This window comes from Hippocampus comes, unplaced genomic scaffold, assembly GCF_001891065.2.
Source record: "Hippocampus comes isolate QL1 unplaced genomic scaffold, H_comes_QL1_v1.1 scaffold45, whole genome shotgun sequence".
Lineage (NCBI taxonomy): Eukaryota > Metazoa > Chordata > Actinopteri > Syngnathiformes > Syngnathidae > Hippocampus > Hippocampus comes.
In genome coordinates this window covers 1,668,162-1,689,408 of record NW_017805783.1, presented here as the reverse complement: position 1 = coordinate 1,689,408, position 21,247 = coordinate 1,668,162, and the positions used below count along the sequence as shown (strand labels likewise).

At 40.8% G+C, this 21,247-nt stretch overlaps 1 protein-coding gene across 3 annotated transcripts; it reads right to left on the bottom strand.

The window, feature by feature from the left end:
* Positions 1-1,921: 1,921 nt before the first annotated feature.
* Positions 1,922-17,220, bottom strand: LOC109524972 (erlin-2-like). Of its 3 annotated transcripts, XM_019885132.1 has the most exons (12): positions 17,132-17,220; positions 15,979-16,086; positions 14,071-14,152; positions 12,759-12,805; positions 12,534-12,595; positions 12,328-12,453; positions 11,999-12,072; positions 10,425-10,483; positions 3,291-3,382; positions 3,112-3,201; positions 2,589-2,668; positions 1,922-2,249 (listed from the first exon to the last, which is right to left on the bottom strand). In XM_019885132.1, the coding sequence occupies exons 2-12, from the start codon at positions 16,083-16,085 to the stop codon at positions 2,076-2,078; spliced, it is 993 nt and encodes a 330-aa protein (XP_019740691.1). In that variant the 5' UTR covers position 16,086; positions 17,132-17,220; the 3' UTR covers positions 1,922-2,075. The 3 variants fall into 3 exon arrangements, with proteins under 3 accessions (XP_019740691.1, XP_019740692.1, XP_019740694.1); XM_019885133.1 differs by lacking the exon at positions 17,132-17,220 and having other exon boundaries at positions 14,071-14,183; XM_019885135.1 differs by lacking the exons at positions 1,922-2,249; positions 2,589-2,668; positions 3,112-3,201; positions 3,291-3,382 and adding an exon at positions 3,400-3,624.
* Between the last annotated feature and the right edge of the window lie 4,027 nt (positions 17,221-21,247).

The window sequence follows — 21,247 nt, the reverse complement described above, 5'->3', positions numbered from 1 at the left end:
GTTTATTTTATTTTTTTTAAATGGAGCTCTTATCAGCATCAAGAGGCCTTAAAGACCACAGAGGTAGATCACTGAGGTAGATGATTGCAGAATGTCTTCTACAAGTCTACACAACTTCATTAGAAGTCAGGAATACTCTGTAGGAGAATCAAATGATGCCTCTATGAATGGAAGATTGTGAACAACAAGAAGGAAGCCAGATTCAACGTGGCAAGAAAACGTCTCAAAAAGCTTACAATGTTCGGGCCATCAGATTCTTTGGATCGATGTAACCAAGAAAAATGTGTGACAAAATTATGGAAAGAGAAAATATGAAGAAAGAAATGAACAGTTCCTGATCCAAATCCACACTATTTGTCAAAAGTGGGAGAGCCAGTGTTGGGGCGCTGTTATAAAGGTCCATATTGGCTGGTCGGAATGGTCTTACTGGTATTCATTGATCATGTGACTACTAATAGAAGTAACACAAACCATGAGTTGCGTCTCTGCTCACAGTCAGCCAATGCTTCAAACTCACTGATCACAACGCATGCAGAAAATGATGGGAAATGTACTTGGAAAAAAAATCATGATATGGAATATTCTTCCATGATTAAATCTGATTCTGACTGATCTCATCACATTATTTTCACTGACTGAACATGAAAGTGAAGGCAGAGGACAGAGGTGCACCTGCCAAAGTTTCTCAGTTTCTGGTGATGTGCTTGGGATCCAGACTTGACTTGTAGTCAGAGTGTAAATTTGAATAGATTTGAAAAAGAAAAGATTGCTATTTATTTGTGTCACTTTGTCCAAACACTGCAAGTCAACATTTTGTGAGTAGATGGTATCTATAAAACTCGTCATTTTCTTAATACTGTACTTCTGGACAAAATTGTCAAACAAATTTGACAATAGCTCAGATAACACAAAAAGTTCCAAGTATTTAAATATTTGTTGAACTGGAACACACATGGCCTCATATTGAACTTTCACCCTGATCAAAATTTGCAATGTATAAAACGACTATTCACAATAAAACGCGTACCCACAAACACCATTCCATAAACTGAACTCAAGTTTTGAGTTAAAGGCTTTCCAATTCCAAGTCACGCTTCATCATTAAAATATTTTGTTTGGACGGGAACAAACTCTTTATGTCTGCCGGTGCCAGAAGCCTCATGTCCGTCTCGAAAAATGCATCGCTCTGCTCAAACATACTTCAAGTGTCTCAATGATACACAACATATAAAAAGAATGGTGGATGTCGCAATCAATATGAAAGATGAGGTTTACACACAGTGCGCTATACGCACCCGCCGGAAGTGTAAAAAACCCCCAAAAAGAACAAAAGATGCCAGTGATGATGGCCAATTCAAAATGGTTTTACTGTGAAACCAGTAAATGTCAAGTTTGAGTAAGGTCTCAGAGATTAAAAAATGACATGCATCGGTTCGGGTCGACTTCATGATGCATGAGCAATGATCAGTAGATGCTACTCGCTGCGAAATGAGACGGAGAAACTTGACACGCAAAACCAGTGTAATCTCTCTGCTTGAATGAAATTGGTGAAAAAAAAAAATCTACTGCACTTGAAAGTTTGGATTTGCAATATCTTTAGTTGACATGGAACTTGGCTGTATACGTTCCTAAACCCATCACCTAATTTGTCATTTTACAAGAGCATTACAAAACTGTCAAGAAGAAGTAATATTTGTTGGGACCGGGTTAAAAGCCGTGGAAAATATTTTTGTCATATTGCGAGTATTCACAAGTGCTAACTGCAGAGTCATGGAGCTGTGTTCTTTGTTTGCTAAATAAACTGGGTGCACTGAATGTGCAGGAATAAACTTTTTTTACCCCCCTCTACCTCTTAAAAGTTTTGCACCAGCAATGATGCCATGTATGCCCTGAAAGTGCCCTATTCTGATGTTTTACATACTTTTTTTTTTTTTTTTTTTAAGGACCCTGGTCGGCAGCGTGTCTTTGGGCTGGAGGGTAAAATTGCCCGTCACAGTTTTGAGTCATTGCCCTCCAGCATCAAGTCCAACGCCCCCAAACTGGGTTGTCCTCTAGGTCGCGATATACCTTCCTCGCTATTCCACATCCAAGATCTGCTCTCCCGCAAGATCCAGGGCAGCGGTGGCCTTTACTGAGCTGCCAGCGGAGTCCATGAACATGTGGGGTATGTCGTTCCCAAAGTAGATTTTGCTATTGGCGGCGATGGCCTTGTACTTCATCAGCTGCAGATATTCAGGTGTTAACTTCAGCTGCAAGAGAGGAAACGCAATGAAAATGGCAAACCTGAAAACTTGAGTTTGGGTTCCCCCTTGGTGTGGTTTGTTTAGTTAGGTGGGAATTCAGAAACTTTAAAAATAAATAAATAAAATCACCAAGTGACTACAGAGTGGAAAGCCCTGGGAAAAAAACACTTTCTGTTTCTCTGGTTTTTATTGCGGCTGAGTTCTATTAACTACCAAAGCAGGCGTTGGCATGTTTATTTATTCCCCCCCCCCGCAGCTACGCGTCTATTCTTTGAGAGAGTTTTGGCAGGAGACTTGCTCACCTCAAGGTGTGTTATTGTGCGGCTTAGCTTCTTTTTCTCTCACCTTGTTGGCCTCTGCTGCTTTCAGCGCAGTGTAGAACTCGGCATCTGCTCTGGCCCTCTGTCGTGCCAGGAAGGCCTCATCTAAGAAGCGCACCGAATGGAAGTAAGTTGGGAAAGTAGAACGTTGTCTACTTGCTCGAGTTACGTTGCATGCTAGCGGCCATCGAGGAATTCCTCAGCTTGATGACTGTATTCATGTGCCTCCTCATCAAAAGTGGTTTTCTTTATTTTTAATTCAGGCGGATTGCGAAACTAATCACTCTTTCCAAAGAAACTGCACATTTGGCACAGCGGAAAAAGAAGGCTGAGGCGGTGAAAGCCCCAACCTGTATCAGTGACTCGGTGTGAACAATACCCACGACTGTTGAAAGGGCTCACCCACACACATTCGACTGATATTCATCATTACCCTTATCGCAGCTGAGCCGATCCTGCTGGGACTTGCCAAATATATTCCGTCGCACAAACAAATATATCTACATTCCAAATAATTTCGAAACAAAGTCGGAGCCCGGGATACACACCTTCAATTTCTGAGATCTTTTTCTCAGTTTCCTTTTCCATGACTTTTTGTCCAAACTTGATCTCTGCCACTTGGGCCACTTTTTCAGCCTCTGAGAGACAAAAGCATCAAATGTCAGTCTTTTCCGCTGAAATCCTCCATTCGTCACATTATTTGTGCTCAGTGTAATCGCATGCGTACCAATTACAGCTTTGATCCTTTCTGTCTCGGCCTCTTTTTCCACAACCTTCTGCGTCTGCTGGGAGATCAGCAACTTGGTCTTCTCGCTCTCCCTGTGGGGAAATCGCACAACCTTGAACGCCATAGGCTACAAATCCCTCAAGTGCAATTGTGAATTTGTGTCTACCGAGGCCGTCATCCACTAATATCACATAACATGAAATATGAATATTTATAACCCTCATGATAAATGTTGAGCTTAAGCAGGTCGGTCCAAAAGATTTACAGGTGTTTGAGCCAGAAGCATTTCCAAGAATGCCACAACTGATGTGCCTTTCAGTGCTTCTTCCAGTCTCTGTTAAAATTGAGAACATGCTGATAGTGAGCCACTGTTGCCGAATTGCGAAGTTTTCATTTTTGTCTCGCAATATGAAAATGTGACCGGCAGGATGAAGAGGACGAGGGAAATGCCGATTCTAATTGTGCCATAAAATTTATTGGTTGATACAGAAACCAGACACCCGCTGTGACTTTTGTTATTCAGGCCCTGGCGAAAGAACAGCAATTTGTGCAAGCGTACCATAATGTAGAACAGCTGGACAAGCACATTCAAACGTAGAGAAGGTCCAATCAAGTTGACCTGTGCCTTTTAGCTTTATCCAGAAATTTCCTCCAAAAGCCAAATATTCATAACTTTTTGCGAGTAACGTATGTCAACAACTAATCTGGACACTATTGACAGCCCTAAAAATCCTGAAATTGTAGCAAACCGGATTGACAGTGATTGTCCATGTCAACAATGGAAAATGTTGCAGAATTTAAGCAGGCCTGTAACTGCTGTCCCAATTTGAAACGGAAATAGCCAGTAATATTTCCTCACTGTCGTTCTCAGACTGTGCATGTGTTCACTCATCCCGACAACACATGCAAATAGACTTATTGTATGAGGTCATACTTATATTGCGCTTAATTGAACTGTGTACATTGAAATTGAAACATTTATTTTTGTGAATGCAAACACTTTGTTTTTCTTCTTTCTACCCCCCAATTTTGCTGCTGTAGACTGTAAATTTCCCCTGCGTGGGACAAATAAATGATATCTTATCTTATCTTATACTCAAAGCCACGTCACCATTGCCCGATTCCTAAATTCTTGAATGTCAACTTTTTGGTCTGATCCATTCGAATCAAACAAATAATTGAAATTCCTGGTCCAGGTCAGGTTTCTGGCTTTCTGTGTGCTTCCTTGCAGTTGCAGGTGATTTTATTACGGCTTGTTGTACAGGTAAGATGAAAGCCGCACAGCAGACACAGCAATGAATTTTCATAACCTTCAAGGGAAGCATTGCTATATTTGAATTGTGCGGGAACGGTGTTTTATTATCAAACTTTTCAACTTGGTATTCAAATAAAAGTGAACTCCCGTCGACTTCCGGATTACAGAGCAACATCTGATAGCCAGATTGCAAAATTTCAAACACTTCGCTGCATAGCCAGTGCGTGAACAAAGCAATGTACGAATCTATACCACTTTGTTCAAGTTGGTACCTTATACGACGATCACATATCGTTGCGCACTTACAATCAATTGCTAATTTCATAGCATTACAAATAATAATCATCAATACTTTACTATGCAGTCATTGATCGAAATGAGTTGATTATTCATGACAAGCCCCCGGCTGTATAGACAAGCCTTTAACCTCACAAACGCAAAAGCCTGTATTGCATCATCTTCCCAACCCCTTTTGCAAAGATCTCAGCGTCATGAATGATTGAACAAAGAAAGACGACGGCAATGACTAACCCAGTTAATTTATACAGTACGTGGAAATCATCTGCACACATTATTAAACTTAATGGAATGCGCTTGCGGCATCCTTCTGCCGCAAAGCATTACAGTGAATGGGTTGAACAAAACAAACCCACTCCAATGGGGGGGGTCGAGCCAGTGAATGGGTTGAACAAAACAAACCCACTCCAATTGGGGGGGGGAATCGAGATAAGCCTTCTTGCATGTTTTGATTTGTTCACTTTCCAAAGTATTTGCCGTTTTTGCCAAGCAGGTGAACATATGCACACAAAAATAATGCCAGGGCAGATCAATTTTGTTTAGCTGCTTTTCTCTGCTTCCCCAGCTGATGGAAATGACACGGTGATGCGAGAGGAAAATATCTGCTTTGAGAGAATGATATCTAAACCTCAACTGAAAGTTGACACATGCACTGCCGAGAGTTTGTTGAAAGCCACTGCTACTGAACTGTGACAATGTGAAGAGTCCTTACGATGTCAAAACCCCCATCTAGAATGTCAAAAGCTTTATTAAACGTCATGGGAGAGTTGAGTTTGGTGGATGACTTTTTCTTCCAAGAGATAGATTTCACATTCATGTCAAAAGTGCATTGAAGTTATTGAGAATAGACTATTTTTTTACATTTCAAAACCCCACATACACAGGGTAAGAAGCAGTACGATTGGATCAATAACAATTTTCGATAATTACCATAAGAATTAATGGAGGAGCTGACAGTACCTTTAAATACTGGGGACCTAATGTGTCTTTCTTAAGAGATGCACAAATGAAAAAGGAAATGCGATCATCACGAAATGAGTACATTGCTATAATTGACAATGATACCGTCTCTCCTCCAGTGTTATGGGATGCAGGAAAGGCTACATTCATTCATTCATTTTCCGATCCGCTTATCCTCGCAAGGGTCGTGGGGGGATGCTGGAACCTATCCCAGCCATCTTCGGGCAGTAGGCGGGGGACACCCTGAACCGGTTACCAGCCAATCGCATGGCACACACAGACGAACAGCCATCCACGCTCACACTCACACCTAGGGACAAGTTAGAGTGTTCAATCAGCCTGCCATGCATGTTTTTGGAATGTGGGAGGAAACCCGAGTACCTGGAGAAAACCCACGCAGGCCCGGGGAGAACATGCAAACTCCACACAAGGCGGCCCAGCGGTTACTACAGTGGAAAGGTTACAATGAAAGGAAAAATTTTATCTCTGGGATCCCGACTCAAGAAACTGAGGCTAGTTAGACAACTTGAATTGGTGAATGACATTGAACAATTCGAGGAAACACAAGAAATAAAGAAGAGATACTCAAAAAGTTGAAAGAGGCCAGCCTGAAACTGGATGAGATGTTGCTAAAGCTGAGGGGGCCCTGAGGTTTCTAAGTAGAAAATACAACAAAATGGGAAATAAAGTCAGTCGATGGTACAATCGGAAGGAGCAATCTAATCGGAGAGTCCACAAAAACACCCAGAAAACAGATTAGGATACGCCCAAAAGACATATCACAGACATTTGCAAAATATGATGAACTGTTTTAAAGCATGCCTCAAGAATCTCAGAAAGATGATGATAAAAGATTTTGGAATCCCCTGAAAATGACGAGAATAACGAATAAAGGAAGCAACAAAATTAGCAGAGCCAATTAGCAAAGGTGAGATTAAAGAAGCAATAACTACATCAAAAAAAGAAAAATAAAGAAATCACCAGGAACAGATGGCTTTGGAAGGGAATATACATTTTTACAAGTCACCTCGCACACCCTTGTTGTGTAAAGTGTACGATTACGCTTTGAAGTCAGGAGATCTGCCGATCCAGCATAAAGAAGGGAAGGAGCCCCTGCAATGTCCCAGTCATCATCACATAAGTCTCCCGTGTGTTGATTCTAAGATATTGACATCAATCACAGCAGCCAGAATACAAAAATACATAAAGTTCACCGAAGCGGATCAAACAGGATTTATGATGGGGCGCCAGAGAACAAATAATATACGGAGAGTCTTAAATATATAATCAATGGAAGCAAAAGATGCCATCTTTAACGCTTCTCAACCTTGATGCAGAAAAGGAATTTGACGGGGTAGACCAACACTTTCTTATTAAAATTGGGCTTTGGAAAAAGATTTGACTGGATTGAGCTGCTTCACAAAGACCCTCAATCAAAAGTGAGGGTTCAAGGTCACCGATCCTTTTCGCAATGAGTGTCGAACCTCGGGCAGAGGCTATACGGCAAAACGAACCAATACAAGGGATAACAGATAAGGGAGGGGCAGTTCTCAAAATGACACTTTTTTGCAACCGATATTTTCATTCTCATGAAACATCCACTTTAATCTGTGCCGGCACTCATGAAGTGCCTTGATGAATACGGGGCAATCTCGGGATACAAAATGAATGCAAATAAATCTGAGGCGATGATGATTACAGGAAATTGGCCAGTACAATTAAATCCGGAACTTTCATTTCGCTGCTCTCAACAATGATTTCGCCATTTGGGAATTCATTCACCATCCTCTGCAATTGTTCAAGGCCAATTATCTTAACTACACAACCTCTTCCTTTATTTGGCACAGTAGAGACAGTAACCCCCCCCCCCTCCACCCAAAAAAAAAAAAGTTCCCCCTAGACTCTTTTTATTTGTCTTTACCCATAAGAGTACCAGGCTCCTTTTCTAAGACGCTGAATAACTTAATTTCTAAATTCATTTGGCAGAATAAAAGGCCTAGAATACGACTTCACATCTTGACTATGGCAAAGGATCAGGGAGAAGAGGGTTTAACGGACCTAAAACTTTATTATATGCCTGCACGATTGACTGCAATAGTGCCTTGGTTTACTAAAGATGAGTAAACCGGGTGGCTTAAAACAGAGCAAATGCAAGAAAAGGAGACATCATCCGATGTATTGCCTTTTACGGATATTAAATCAGTCAGTCGGATCAAAACTGAGAATGAATGGATGAAACATACTCCTAAAGTGGGGGCAACCGTAAAGAAAAGACTCGGGGGCCCAGAAACAATCTCAACATGTGTGCTGACTATGGGCAACGCAGAACTCCTCCCCGTCATTGTGGGATGCCAGATTCCAAAAATGGGCCATTAGCGGGCTTACCATAATAAACCAGATATTTGAAGGCACAACTAAAACAACAATTTGGACTTGAGTCAAATGATCTATCCAGATACCTCCAAATAAGACACTATCTTATGAGTCATAGAGAGAAAGTGAGAGTCAGCAGAAACCCAAACAAAGTGAAAGAGTACCACATTTCCCGCACTATAAGGCGCTTTGGAGTACAAAGCGCACCTTCAATGAATGGCCTATTTTAAAACAGTTTTCATATATAGGGCGCACCGCATTACAAGGCGCATAGAATAGAAGCTACAATCGTGGCTGCAGTTGCAATATGCATCCACGAGGGAATACAATACAATACAGGTTTATTTATATGGGGCTTTTCCAACCGTTGCAGTAGTAAAAAAAGTGCTTTACAGAACATTTAAAATACCACATCCAAGAAATCAGAATATTGATCCATATATAAGACGTATCGCATTATAAGGCGCATAGAATAGAAGTTACAATTGTGCCTGCAGTTGCATTATGCATCCACTAGATGGAGCGACGCTAAAGGAATACAATCCAGCTTTATTCATATAGAGCTTTCACAAGCGCTGCAGCTGTAACAAAGAACATTTAAAATACTACGTCCAAGAAATCAAAATAGTGATCATTATAGGAGGCGCATCGGATTATAAGGCGCACTGTTGGCTCTTGAGAAAATTGATTGCTTTTAGGTGCTCTTATCGTGCGGAAAATACGGTATTTCATTTCTGTGGTAGAGACAAGGGCTCCAAATAAGAAAAACCTTCCTCAATTATATAAAAGGATTTCTTATGATACTTGACTAAATAAAGTAAATATCCAGGAAAAGTGGGAATTGGGCCCAAATGCTGTCATTCAAGATGAGGTGTGGAGAGAATTTAATTGGAAATGAAAAATGAGGTGTTTTGACAATTCTTTTAAGATTGCTGTTTGTAAGCCCACCCCTGAGTGGTAATTGCTTGAGGAACTGTGGAGGAATTGGTGATTACGTACACATCTTTTGGGACTGTCCAAAAATCGAAACATTCGGGCACCGGTGTGAAACTCAAGGCCCGGGGGCCCGATCTGGCCCGCCACATCGTTTTGTGCGGCCCAGGAGAGCAAATCAAGCATGTCAACTTTTCCATGATGCTTGATAAAGTCTGAACCAACATTTCAAATAGTCAAATGTAATCCATCATTACATAGAGATATTGCAATCATTAACTCCTTACGCACTTATTACATTAAGGTCACCAATGGCTGAACTAACCATTATTCTTGACTTCCGATTTCTAAACTAGTTATCCACCAATTTGTTGTGTGCTGTATATGTAATATGTGGAGATGATCAAACATTTCTACAGTTTCACAAAATTCACAGTCATGATGGCCCACTCGGGGAAACCGTAACTATAATGTGGCCCGCTACAAAAATAAGTTTGACACCCCTGCATTAGGGAAAAGTGTTAAGGTAGAAATTGAAAATATTGTGAAGGTAAATGTTCCTTTGGTTCCTGTGGTTTACTTGCTTGGAGATATTCTATTAATGATTGCCAAGAAAATGCTCTGAACTGGAGGACTGCGACTCCACCGACGGTAAGACAGTGGAGACAGAGACTGAGACAGGTTTTGGAACAGATGACTGCAAGGCTTCGAATTACAATGGATGTTTTTGCTTTTGGATGGAAAAAAAGCGATGCCCTATGTGGCCTCTGTTTATTCTGTTGAAGCAGGAGGATGTGTCAGGGACCATTTGAACTCTGATATCTGTATTTTTGTCATGGTGTGCAACATTTTTTATTCATCTGTGTGAGGGGACTGTTTTGTTTGTTTTGTTTTCTCAGTTGTGGAATGTTATATTTTGTCGATTGTGAAAATTGAAATTAAAAAGTTAAAAAAAAAAAAATCCTCCAAATATCACCAGGAAAAGTTACTAAAATTGTTGCTTGTCACTTTTTGGACAAAGAGGTGTGAGAGGGGTCTGAATACTCAAACATAGCAAGTTACCAAGTTGTCAATGAAGTTGCCTTTCTCGGTGGAGGGCTGGGGCAAGCATTTTACAGTTGCTCTAACAGAGTAACTGTTGGTGATTGCTCAAGTCAAAATAACGTGTTCAGACTCCCATGAACAATGTAGTTAGGTCGCCTGCGGTAGACTTGCGAGCGACAAGAACATCCGTTTAGGAGAGGGTCAAAAACAACACAAACGTCAAGGGTTGGGGGAATGTTCCTTGTTCACAAAGTAAGCAAAAGAAAACTTACATGAGCTCGTAGTTTCTGCGGATACTCTCTGGGATGTTGGGCTTTGTGACACGCACTGCCTATGGAGCACGAATACAAAACCAGACAGAAAAGATGGGTTAGCTCTTCAAGCAAAACGTTGCCCAAAAAGTGTTCACCCCAGTAAGCAAAGTCAGATGTCCATGAATCCAGATGTAGGGGCTCAAGATCCTCAATGTGACAAGATTACTGGCTTGGCAGAAAGCGCAGCAATTGTTATTTCAACCGAATCTAGTTATTTATAGAAAACTTCAGGCCCAGAGTAATAAAACCCAAGGCAAAGTGTAACACTCAGTAATGAAATGTGTGTTTATCTATGGGGTTTTAGGGGGTTTCTTTATTCAAGTCCACCACTTCCCTTCCAAAAAAAAAAAAAAAATGCTGATGACTGATGATCCTGTGGGGATAGTAAAGGACTTTGCAGTGGTTGTAAAAGCTAACTCTAAATACCTTTCGGTTTTTAAGTGACAGTGACGCGAATGCAATGTTGTACGAAGCGGACATGAAACTTGTGAGGGGTTCAAATGATAGTCAAACATTAGTTCCCCGCTAATGGCTCCAATCGCCATGAGATGCCGGATGAACACGTCGCAGGAGCCCGTCGACGAGTCAGTACATCAAAATTTGTGCTTATGCGAAAGTAACCTGTGGTGCAAAAACAGATTGGGCACTGGACCGCTGCCCAAGAGAATTGAGCTCAACTAGCTGATCACAAGGTCCCAACCTTCCAGTAGGTGGTGGAACATTAATTTCAAGCTGCCATTTTGTAGCCCTGATATACAGTATGTGGTGGTAATTCTCAACTCAACTGTATTTATAGAGCACTTTCAAACAGCCATCGCTGCATACAACGTGATGTACATGGAGCAACTAACATATATACAACAATAAAGCAATAAATCATTAAAAAAGATGTTAGAAAGCACCAAACAGTAACACTAAGATCAAATCAGGAAATAAAAATGGAAGTTTATCTATTTCCCTTAAAATGGTCTACCCACGCATGTGAAGAATAAACCTTGCACAGACGTGCCATTATTCTTGAAGTTCATTCATGAGATTGGTGGGTTGGTGAAAAAAAAAGAGCAGCAAACAACAACCTCTGGTGCTCATTTGAGAACTACACTAAAATTTTTTTAGTGTATAGGTAACCAAGTTCCAAAATATTTCACAATCATACTGCAATGCTCTGATGGATGAATACAACCTGACAGGCAAAAAGAATAATTCTAACATAACGTCAGGACACAGCTTCGTGTGTTGATCAGGTTGTCGTGGGGCAACAAGAGATTGTGTTGAAATTAGACTATTATATTTTGAAGCGCACAGGAAGTCAGAATGATTGTATTTCCCAAGGCTTCTGAAGTTCCACAAGCGCCAAGAGACACAATGACGTCATCAAATTGGTGTTCCCTTTCAATACAATAAGCTGCACCAGATCCCGCTTTTATAGCATTGCTCAACTTGTTATATAATAACGGCCTCATTCAATAATCATCAGCGTCCTGCAAAGTAAAACTAATAATGCAAAGTAAAACTATTTATTGTCACTGTACCTGAATGATGAGACCTGGTGCCATGGTTGTTAGATCTTCTTGCAATGTTAGTTTCAGGTTTTCGTCGATTTGGTCTGAAGAGGAGATTGTGGGTGTGCAGGTGAGAATATGACTTCACAAACCAGTACCACAAGCAGCAACAACGTAGACTACCGGTACGTATACCAAAGCGCGGAGCTTTTTTGAGATATCAGACAGCGTTGGCGTAAATGTGCCCATTTCCTCTTTTAACAATAAGGGCCATTTTTGGTGCAGTCATGCTGCTTGTTCTGACATGTTCTATTAAAGCAGGAGTTGTTATTGGGAGTCTTGTCTCTTTTTGTACCTACCAAACAGTCCGATGTAGACCTCCTGCAGGGAGTGAACACTGCAGAACTGGTTGAGTTCGTGATGAACCTTGTTGTATATTAAGGCTTTGTCGTAATCCGCAGTGAAATTCTTCACGATGTCAAACACTGTCGAGGGAAAGCAACATGACATCAAACATGTAACATGCTGACTTTCTGAGGAATCAAAGAGTTGTTTTATTGCTTACCTGCTGAGGGAACAAGGTAGTTCACAACTTCTATGCGATCAAAGTAGATCATCACCCCACCACTGAAAGGAGTTTTAATGACTTTTGAGTGAACCTTTCCTCTGAGAATGATGCCAGTGCATTTTATTGACACAGTTTAATAGCCTCTTGAATACTTGGTGTCATGCAACACTAGTGAAACATCAATTCGATACCATTTACTGTATAACAAAAGAGAACCCCTACCTAGTGCCACAAGGAACATTTTTCACCTCATCTGTCTGCAACGTCGTCTACAGGACAAGAACAATGCATTATTTTCGGACATATCGGCACACATTCAGGAAATTACATCGACCACGTGCCACGTGTAGGGAACCAAGTGGTCCAGCTGTGGACGGAAGTTTACGTACACGATCATGGGCATGAATGGCATTATGTTGCATTTTAATGATTTATTTTTCCCGTCCAAAGTAGAAAGATAATACAACATCATGCCCTTGAGTCGTGTAAATGTAAACTTCTACGATCAAATATGACCAATAATATTGTATGATATGTTTTTTTGTGAATGGAAGAACATTTCAGAAGATGAATTCCCACCCAATGTGTTGATAATACAGTCCAAGACCACTTTGATAAATCTCATCTATGATAGCGTGCTTAAAGGAATAGTCACTGTTTTGCCTGTTATTACAATGTATGAACATTTTATTGGCATTATAAATGTGACCGTGAAATCACTTTTGAGGACGAATGTGTGTGTTGCTACAAAACAACATGGTCACAATAAAACAGAGTAAGGAGTTTAGAACCTGCAGACTACAAGTAAAAGTCAAGTTACTATCAAACATGATCTATTCCATATAACTTGTTATTCCATTTCTGTAACGTCTCAGGACCTCCCATCAATGACACAGTTTGACATCACATTAGATATTCGTCGGCCACAATAAGGAGGCAAATCCTAATCCATAGAAAGCTTGTATGCGTGTTAGTTTATTTCGTGCCATCCATACAGCCTTCAAATCGGAATGCTCAACTCACACACTATCTGCTTTTGCCAATGGAAAAGTGTCAAGAGCGCGTCAAGTTGCAACACGTAGCTAACCTGCAACTCAAAGCGGTTAAACGCAATACCTCTGGGTTGGCAACTTGGTAAAGTGTATCACAGCTGCTAAACCGCAGTTTTCATTCTTGCAACTTTTCCGTCTTAAAAAAAAATTAATAAAGATCACATTTCATAACAGTCTAGTGTACACTAATGAGACAAGGGGGGCAGTGCAATTATAAGACGTTATTTTTATGTGATACAAAAATGGGATTTACACAGACATGACAGCCTATCAAAAATTTTAAATGCATTCCATCTGTCCGTCCATCCACCTATCCTGTTTAGCGCTGCCAAAACTGCGGGGAAAAAAAGTCTGACTTATAGCCCAAAAATACAGTCAGTTTTGCTTGGAATCAGAAGTTTTCATTGACAATTTGAAGTGTTGTTTTTTTTGACTGTGGTACAATACATAATATTTTCGAAGCACACATTTACTTGAATCACCTGAACAGGCTTGTAGGAGGTGATGAATGGAAGCATGAGATGGAAACCAGGTCCACTCGTGGTGGTCAAGAGAGCTCCTCCCCTGTTTTGCAAACACATTCATTTCAGGAATCCTAGCAAGGGATTATAAAACAAACATGTTTTTCAATTGTGATGAACCGGGACAGTGGAACCACAAAAACCCAGTGTCCTTAGTGCTTGAACTATTTTAGACTTTGAAGCAAATTTGCAAGGAAAAATATGTCTCAAAAGGCGGCAAGACACCAGCATCATTTACTACACCTCAGTGCAAGTAAGTACAGTACCTTCCAATAAGTAACGGCTCATAATAAGTAACCCCTCGTTTCTTTTTCAACATTGTTACGGTAAAGTGAGAAGGCCAACTTCAAAGTCAACCTTAAATTACCAAACAAAATATGGACATCAATGCCGAGGCATGCTTTTATTTTGAAGTTGTTCCCAGCCGCATGTTACAGTGTCATGATTGACATGTCACGTGTTCCAGGCTATTGACTGGTTTAATTGCCATCAAAAATTGTTGCTACAGACATCATCGAGACAATGTCGTCCTGAAATCAACTTAAATTGCTAATTAAGGACAATTAAAAAAAAAAAAAAAAAAAAAAAAAAAAGACAATTTCGTTTACATTTTTATTTTATTGCTCCTGTTGCCAGCCCTAAAAAAGGGTATGTGCTTGGTTGGCCTGAAGGTACACATGCATTGCAGGCGAGGAAAGTCTGCAAGTGACACTTTCTTGATTTTCAATTGTAATATTTGTCGAGTGGTTAGCGTATCAACCTCACAGTGCAGAGGTGCAGGGTTTGATTCCGGCTCCGGCCTCCCAGTGTGGAGTTTGCATGTTCTTCCTGTGCCTGCGTTGGTTTTCTCCGGGCACTCTGGTTTCCTCCCGCATTCCAAAAACATGCATGGCAGGCTGATTGAACACTCAATTGTCCCTAGGTGTGAGTGTGAGTGTGGATGGTTGTTGTCTCTGTGTGCCTGCGATTGGCTGGCAACCGATTTGAGGGTGTCCCCCGCTTACTGCCGAAGGACAGCTGGGACAGGCTCCAGCAACCCCGCGACCCTTGTGAGGGTCAAATAACACACTTCAGTTAACCTGCTTTGTTAAAAAGTGATCAGTTGGAATGGCAACTCTATCAGGCTGTGAGCATCAAAGTGTGCAGAGTTATTCTCATCTACTGCCTTTGAATAGTAATCTGACAGCTCTCACCACCTTATATAGAGCACTTGAAGACTGCGAGCGCTGGAGTCACCGCTAAGTGCTGGCCACAGGCGCCGTACAATACAGTGTCAGTGTGATCAAGTTGTTTTTTTTTTTTTAAGTGGTTGAACGATATTTCATTGTGTTGTTGAACTCGGTAGCAAGAGCTTGTGATGGCAAACAGAGTTTGAACTATCCAAACGTACCTTGGCATTGACGTCCGTATATTATTTGGTAAGGTAAGTTTTACTTTCAAGTTGGCCTTTTTACTGGGTTAGCGGCGTGTTACTGTGATATAATTGTTACTGTGGTTAGCTTGAATTTCTCTTGGCAGATTGCATGTAAATGAGTGGGTACCTGAAGCAGAAAAAATGCCTAGAGCATTTTGCGAGGTACCCGGATTATTTGAGGATTTGTTTCCACCATAGTACATAGTATAGTAGCCCGTGATAGGTGCCAGGCGAACTGTGCAAAGTGCAAGCTGAAGCATCTTTATTCAAAAGTCCATCCCTGAAAACTGTCAAAGCCATATTACAGTTGGGCATTTGTAACATGACTTTCCAAAGCCTTACTAAATATGTTTAAGATGTCTTTGGCAAACAGATTTGAAGCAGATGGCTGTTTTACAGATAAGCAGGTTAACTGCTTTGCAGACATAGAACAGCCGAAAGCCCTGCACACTCACCTGTAGTACACTCCTGTGTGACCTTCATCGATCTTGTGCATAGAAGCTAAAAGTGCTGCTCCAGTAAGAGCCACAATAATTGAGAATATGGCACCCCACTGTGCCATCCTGGAAAGCAAAATAGACAAACAGGATGTATTAGTTCATGAATGACTAGCTCAAGTGTGATGTTCAAAATAAGGAGAAAACATAATCAGAGACTCTTCCCCCCCGCCCCCAAAATGGACTTTCTCACCTGCATTCACTCAGCAACACATGAGGCAACTAACAGCTGCACATATACTGGCTCCATGGTGACTGTTTATCTGCACTCAGCTAAGGCTAATCCTGCCATTAGCCGGGACTCAATAACCTTGTCAACCTCAAAGAGGATTGAGCCTCAACTGTGAAAACCCCGGATGATAAAATATATTTGAAAACATACTCTACAATTCAGGGGAATCACTCTGAAGATGCTAATCATGAATTCTGGCTGTGGTGATTGTGCATGTTTGTTTAATGCTCTCTGTTAGTGATTGGTGCCATTAGTCAGTGGTTTTAAAAAAACGGCACATTTTTAAATTTCCACCTGTGTTTGAACAAAAACATCAAAGTCCTGCGTGGCAGCGTTGTCAAATAGAACGCACCACAGCTCGATTTCGTGGCTCCACGTGACCATAGAACTATGCACATAAAAGACCTTTGAAGATAAGATGAACCTGCATCACACAAAGTCTGAGCTCGCACCGTTCTGCCAAAGTGATTTTAACGTGTTCCCACAGGGAAATGACGCGGTTAAACGGGATACACATGAGCGATCAAAGATACAACTAAAAATCTCGAAAACAATTGATGGGATTCGTGTATCCGATCTATAGCAGGAGTTGCGTTCAGTTAAAGTTGATTTACTAAAAATCGCGAATGGCGTTATTTAAATAGACGTTGTTGAGCATCATAGTGAATGTCTGATAGTTATCTTGCGGTTATAGCCTTGTCATTTGCGTCAACATTAGATCAGAATTGTAGCCAAATGCTTATTGAGCTTGACTAGCGCTCCAAGTAGCAAAACAACTCCACAGAGGGTCTTTAAAATGAGTTGACATTGAGATCGCAGTTGCTGCACTTATCGTTACGGTATGCATCTTTCAAGTGCACCTTTCGATGAAGTTCTTACCTTCTGTTTGGCCCAATTCAATGCTAAACACGAGAGGAGGTCACAAACACCAGCTAACATCTTCTTCATATGATTCAACCGTACTATTATGAACGCTACCGGCCTCTAGTGGAAAAAACAAAACATTTACAAATTACATGAATACATTTCACAAATATACGTACCTGTACATATATACAGTACATACATACATATATACATACATACATACATACGAGTTTTTACTTTTAAGATGTTGATTGTTAGTATGTGGACGGAAATGGCTACACTAAATATGGATAATCTAAATACGTCACAATAATATTTGTATAATTAGTGTAAAGTTGGTTGTACGATATTCTTGACAGTCATTTATAATGATTCAATGAAGTGTATGACACAGTTGATATCGACATCTAGCATTGATAGCTATTGCAGTCTCTTTGGTTAAATGATAAGAAAAAACAACTATAGACTAGTCATAATAATAATAATAATAATTTACCATCACTACTATAGTAGTACTGTATACCCGTATAACCGAAATTATCAGAACCTCACAGGTTTACAATGTTTTTTTAGCATACGGAGTAAATGCATTACCTACTAGAAACAGCAGATGGTGACAAAGGCCAGACAATATTGTGTCATGGGGCTCAGCCAAAGGGGTCACACACAACAATGACAAATTTATTGCATTGTGCTTTGCCCAGCCGATGTATTAATTACAAATTTCACTCACATAGTGTTTGCTGTAACACCTGAATCAAATAAGCAACCAAGGGAAGGTTCTGATTTACAGAAAAGAGAGGGCAGTTTTGCCTTGTTTCTATTAAAAAAAGGACTTTATGTATTTATCCCTGCAATCCTTAAGGCCTTGACTTAAAATGGCAATGGCGCCTTACTTTTTGACATTGAGAAATTCACAGAGAAGCAGAGCTAACCCCAAGGTGTGCCCATGGCCCTGTGCTTTGCATTTTAAACAGGTTGGAGAGATTGGGGTAGAGAAAGGGAACAACAGAGCAAGGGAAAAGAAGTTTGTCAGAGTTCATTAAGTATCAAGGGAACATCGGTGGAACTGGCAGCGTAAGCCACGCCGGGGCCCTAGTGCCATTAATCACGAGTGACATGAAACTAAGGGCTGAGGGAGGATGGTGAGAGGGAGGGTGGCTCTGTCAGAGACTGCTAGTGATTATAGCAAAGGGGTACCATGCAGACCAGACCAGGACTGATGAATACTGGAACGTTCAGGAAATCATTGCAAAGATGATGCTCCCAACAATGAGTTGAGAGGTCAAAGAGTAGAGAGGCTTTATCTGCCACAAATGTGTTCATCTATTCCTTTGTTTAAATCATGACCTCGTCCTCATTTATTTTTGTGCTGAGCCTCCGGTTCATAGCCCACAGAAGAGAGCGAGAATATGGCAATTACACAGTGCCGCTCATATATCTAAGGCTGCCTGACAAGTTTCTCCTTGTACCCCCGGAAGCATTGTTGTAGCTCCGCACGCTGCATGCCGCCACCCTGGAAGAAGAAATAAATGGAGGAGAGAAAGAGAGTGGAGAGAACACTGGTGAGTGGAGAAGATGGAGGCCTCTGTTAAGTGCTGTGCTTGAAAGCCAGTCTGGCCTCATTAGCTGTCAGTTGTAACAATACTGAGCTGGCAGCGAAGACTGCTCCCAGTCTCGGTGCCATAAATCACAGGCTGACAAGGCCCTGACAGGGCTGGGAACTTACACACATGCAGGACTTGCTTGCACTCTGGCTCTCTGCTGCTCTCTTTTCTTCCCTCTTTTTCCACCGTGCTCTCTTTCTCTTTCTATTTATCCTCCCACTCCTTTCTCTTTCTTTGTTGGTACTACTCCCCACATTTGCTTTTTATGTCTTTCTTTCTCAGTCTCATTCAGATCATTGCAGCTTGACAGGAGGAAGCTCAGGATGCTGCTTAGTTGAACACACCTAAGCTTGTTTTTTTTTTTTTTTTTTTGTCTGTCCCATATCCTACCGGTATGTAGTTTATATTACTGTTTGATATCTAGTGGCGTGTTGAGTCTTTCGTAGTTAACATCAATGTGATGAAGGTCGACTCAAAGTCAATGATGTCATTTTTTTTCAGCACATTACAGCGACCCCTCACATTTTTTTTTTGTATCATATGGACCGGTTTTACGTAAAGACATCTTTCAATGGACTGGCATAGAAACAAATGCAAACAAATAATTAAAAATACAACTCACCATTACGCTGAATTTAGTTATAATTAGTGAGCCATGCACATGATGAGACGTTGTAGCCAGCCTCCAAAAAAAGTAAGCATTTCACTTTCTCATGTATAGCGTTTAGTCAACCTTTGGTTTTAAAAAATAATGCAGAAGTAATACAGACCAGTTGTCAACTGGTCGAATTTAATGTATAAACCTTAATACAAAACAGTACATGTGTTCTTGCAAAAAAAGCTGCTACACTATTAAAAAACGAGTGTATGGCTGACTTTGAGGCAGAACAAGAACAGCAGTGGTATGAGCATTCCATTTCAAGGTCATAATGAAAAAGATTATTGAAAGATGATTGAAATGCAAAGTGTCTCTGTGGTTTCTGGTTGTGACTGTATGATTTTATTTGCATGTGGAGGAAGTTACGGTCCGTTGGCTTGCCTGAGCAGGAGCTGCTAAAACTGTCTGCCGCCATCCATTATAGCGACGTGTGTTGATGTGTGTGACACAACTGGACCAGAAAGGAAGGAAGCTGAAGAGTGTGGGCCATCAATCATCACACTTTGACACACACACACACACACACACACACACACACACACACACGCACATGCGCACACACACATGCTCACACACGATTGGAGGTTTAGGAATTGAGCAGGAAGCAGGAATGAACCAAACTAGCATGTTTAAAATGTGCCTACATACACATAGGTGTGAGGTGTGTACATATATGATATAAATACTAACAATGAGTTCAGAGCTGGTTGACATGCCTTCAATTTTGCTTTTGGGAGAAATGTGTGGGAACGCCCCTGCCCTCCAGTGCAGCATTTTAGTGGCTTGCCCCGATTGGACCCATCTGGCTCTCACACTCGGGGTCAGCTGAGGTACAACAAATGATGGATTTCATTGGCAAAACTGATTCGAATGGTACCCTACAGTCACGTAAACAAGAATGAAACAATCAGCGTTGGCATTACAATGTAACACTGGTTCCAGATTGTCATGGCTTTAAAATGTTAGCTACGATGCTAATTCAGGACAGAGTGCGGCCTTCCACCCTGTGTTGAAAGGCAAATAGGAGAGCAACATCCACATTGATTATGAAGTTAATCAAACAATACATCATTTAAAATCAACAGCTTCTTTCAACAAGCTAACCTTCACTGTCCTATGGATATGATTAAAACCATTTGTGCATACATGAGGTCTACGAATGGTGTTTAATTACAGTCATATTGCCAACTGACCTGGTGTGTACACTATAATACCAGTACTGTAAGTAAGTATGACTGTTTGCAGATTTGTCTGCATAAGGATTTTCTCCACTATATTTAATGCCAGACATAACTGTAACATTTGCATTGCATCAAGACATATATTCAGTCAATAGAGCTTTAATCATTTATACTGCATACAAGTTCACTACCTTGTACAATAAACTCCTTCAGAAATTATGCGTGAATGCACAAAGCTGGTTAATATATTATGTCTGGGATAGAGGGAACACATTGCCACAAACAGAGACTGCCATCGCAATCTGAAACTGCGTACATACTTTGAAGCTGTATGGGATACACAATATACCTGTATAGTGTTTAACAGATACTCTGTATCGCTGTATAGGTTCTTCCCCGCTATATCGCCGATTTTTAATCCCACTCGTAAATATTCATGCTACGAACATCTCAGACATACAAATATGAATATTATTATTATTATTTTTAATATTTCAACAAATCCAAATTTGGGGCCTGTTTATGCAGGTAAAAATACCAAAATATTACATCACAAGTGACTTTCACGTTGATGGTGACGGCCACTTGGGGGTTTGAAAACTCAAACATCTAGAACTGCTTCAAACAACAAAGTGTCTGCAGGAGAAGTAGCAAAGATTGCATGACTGTCCGTGATAGAGCT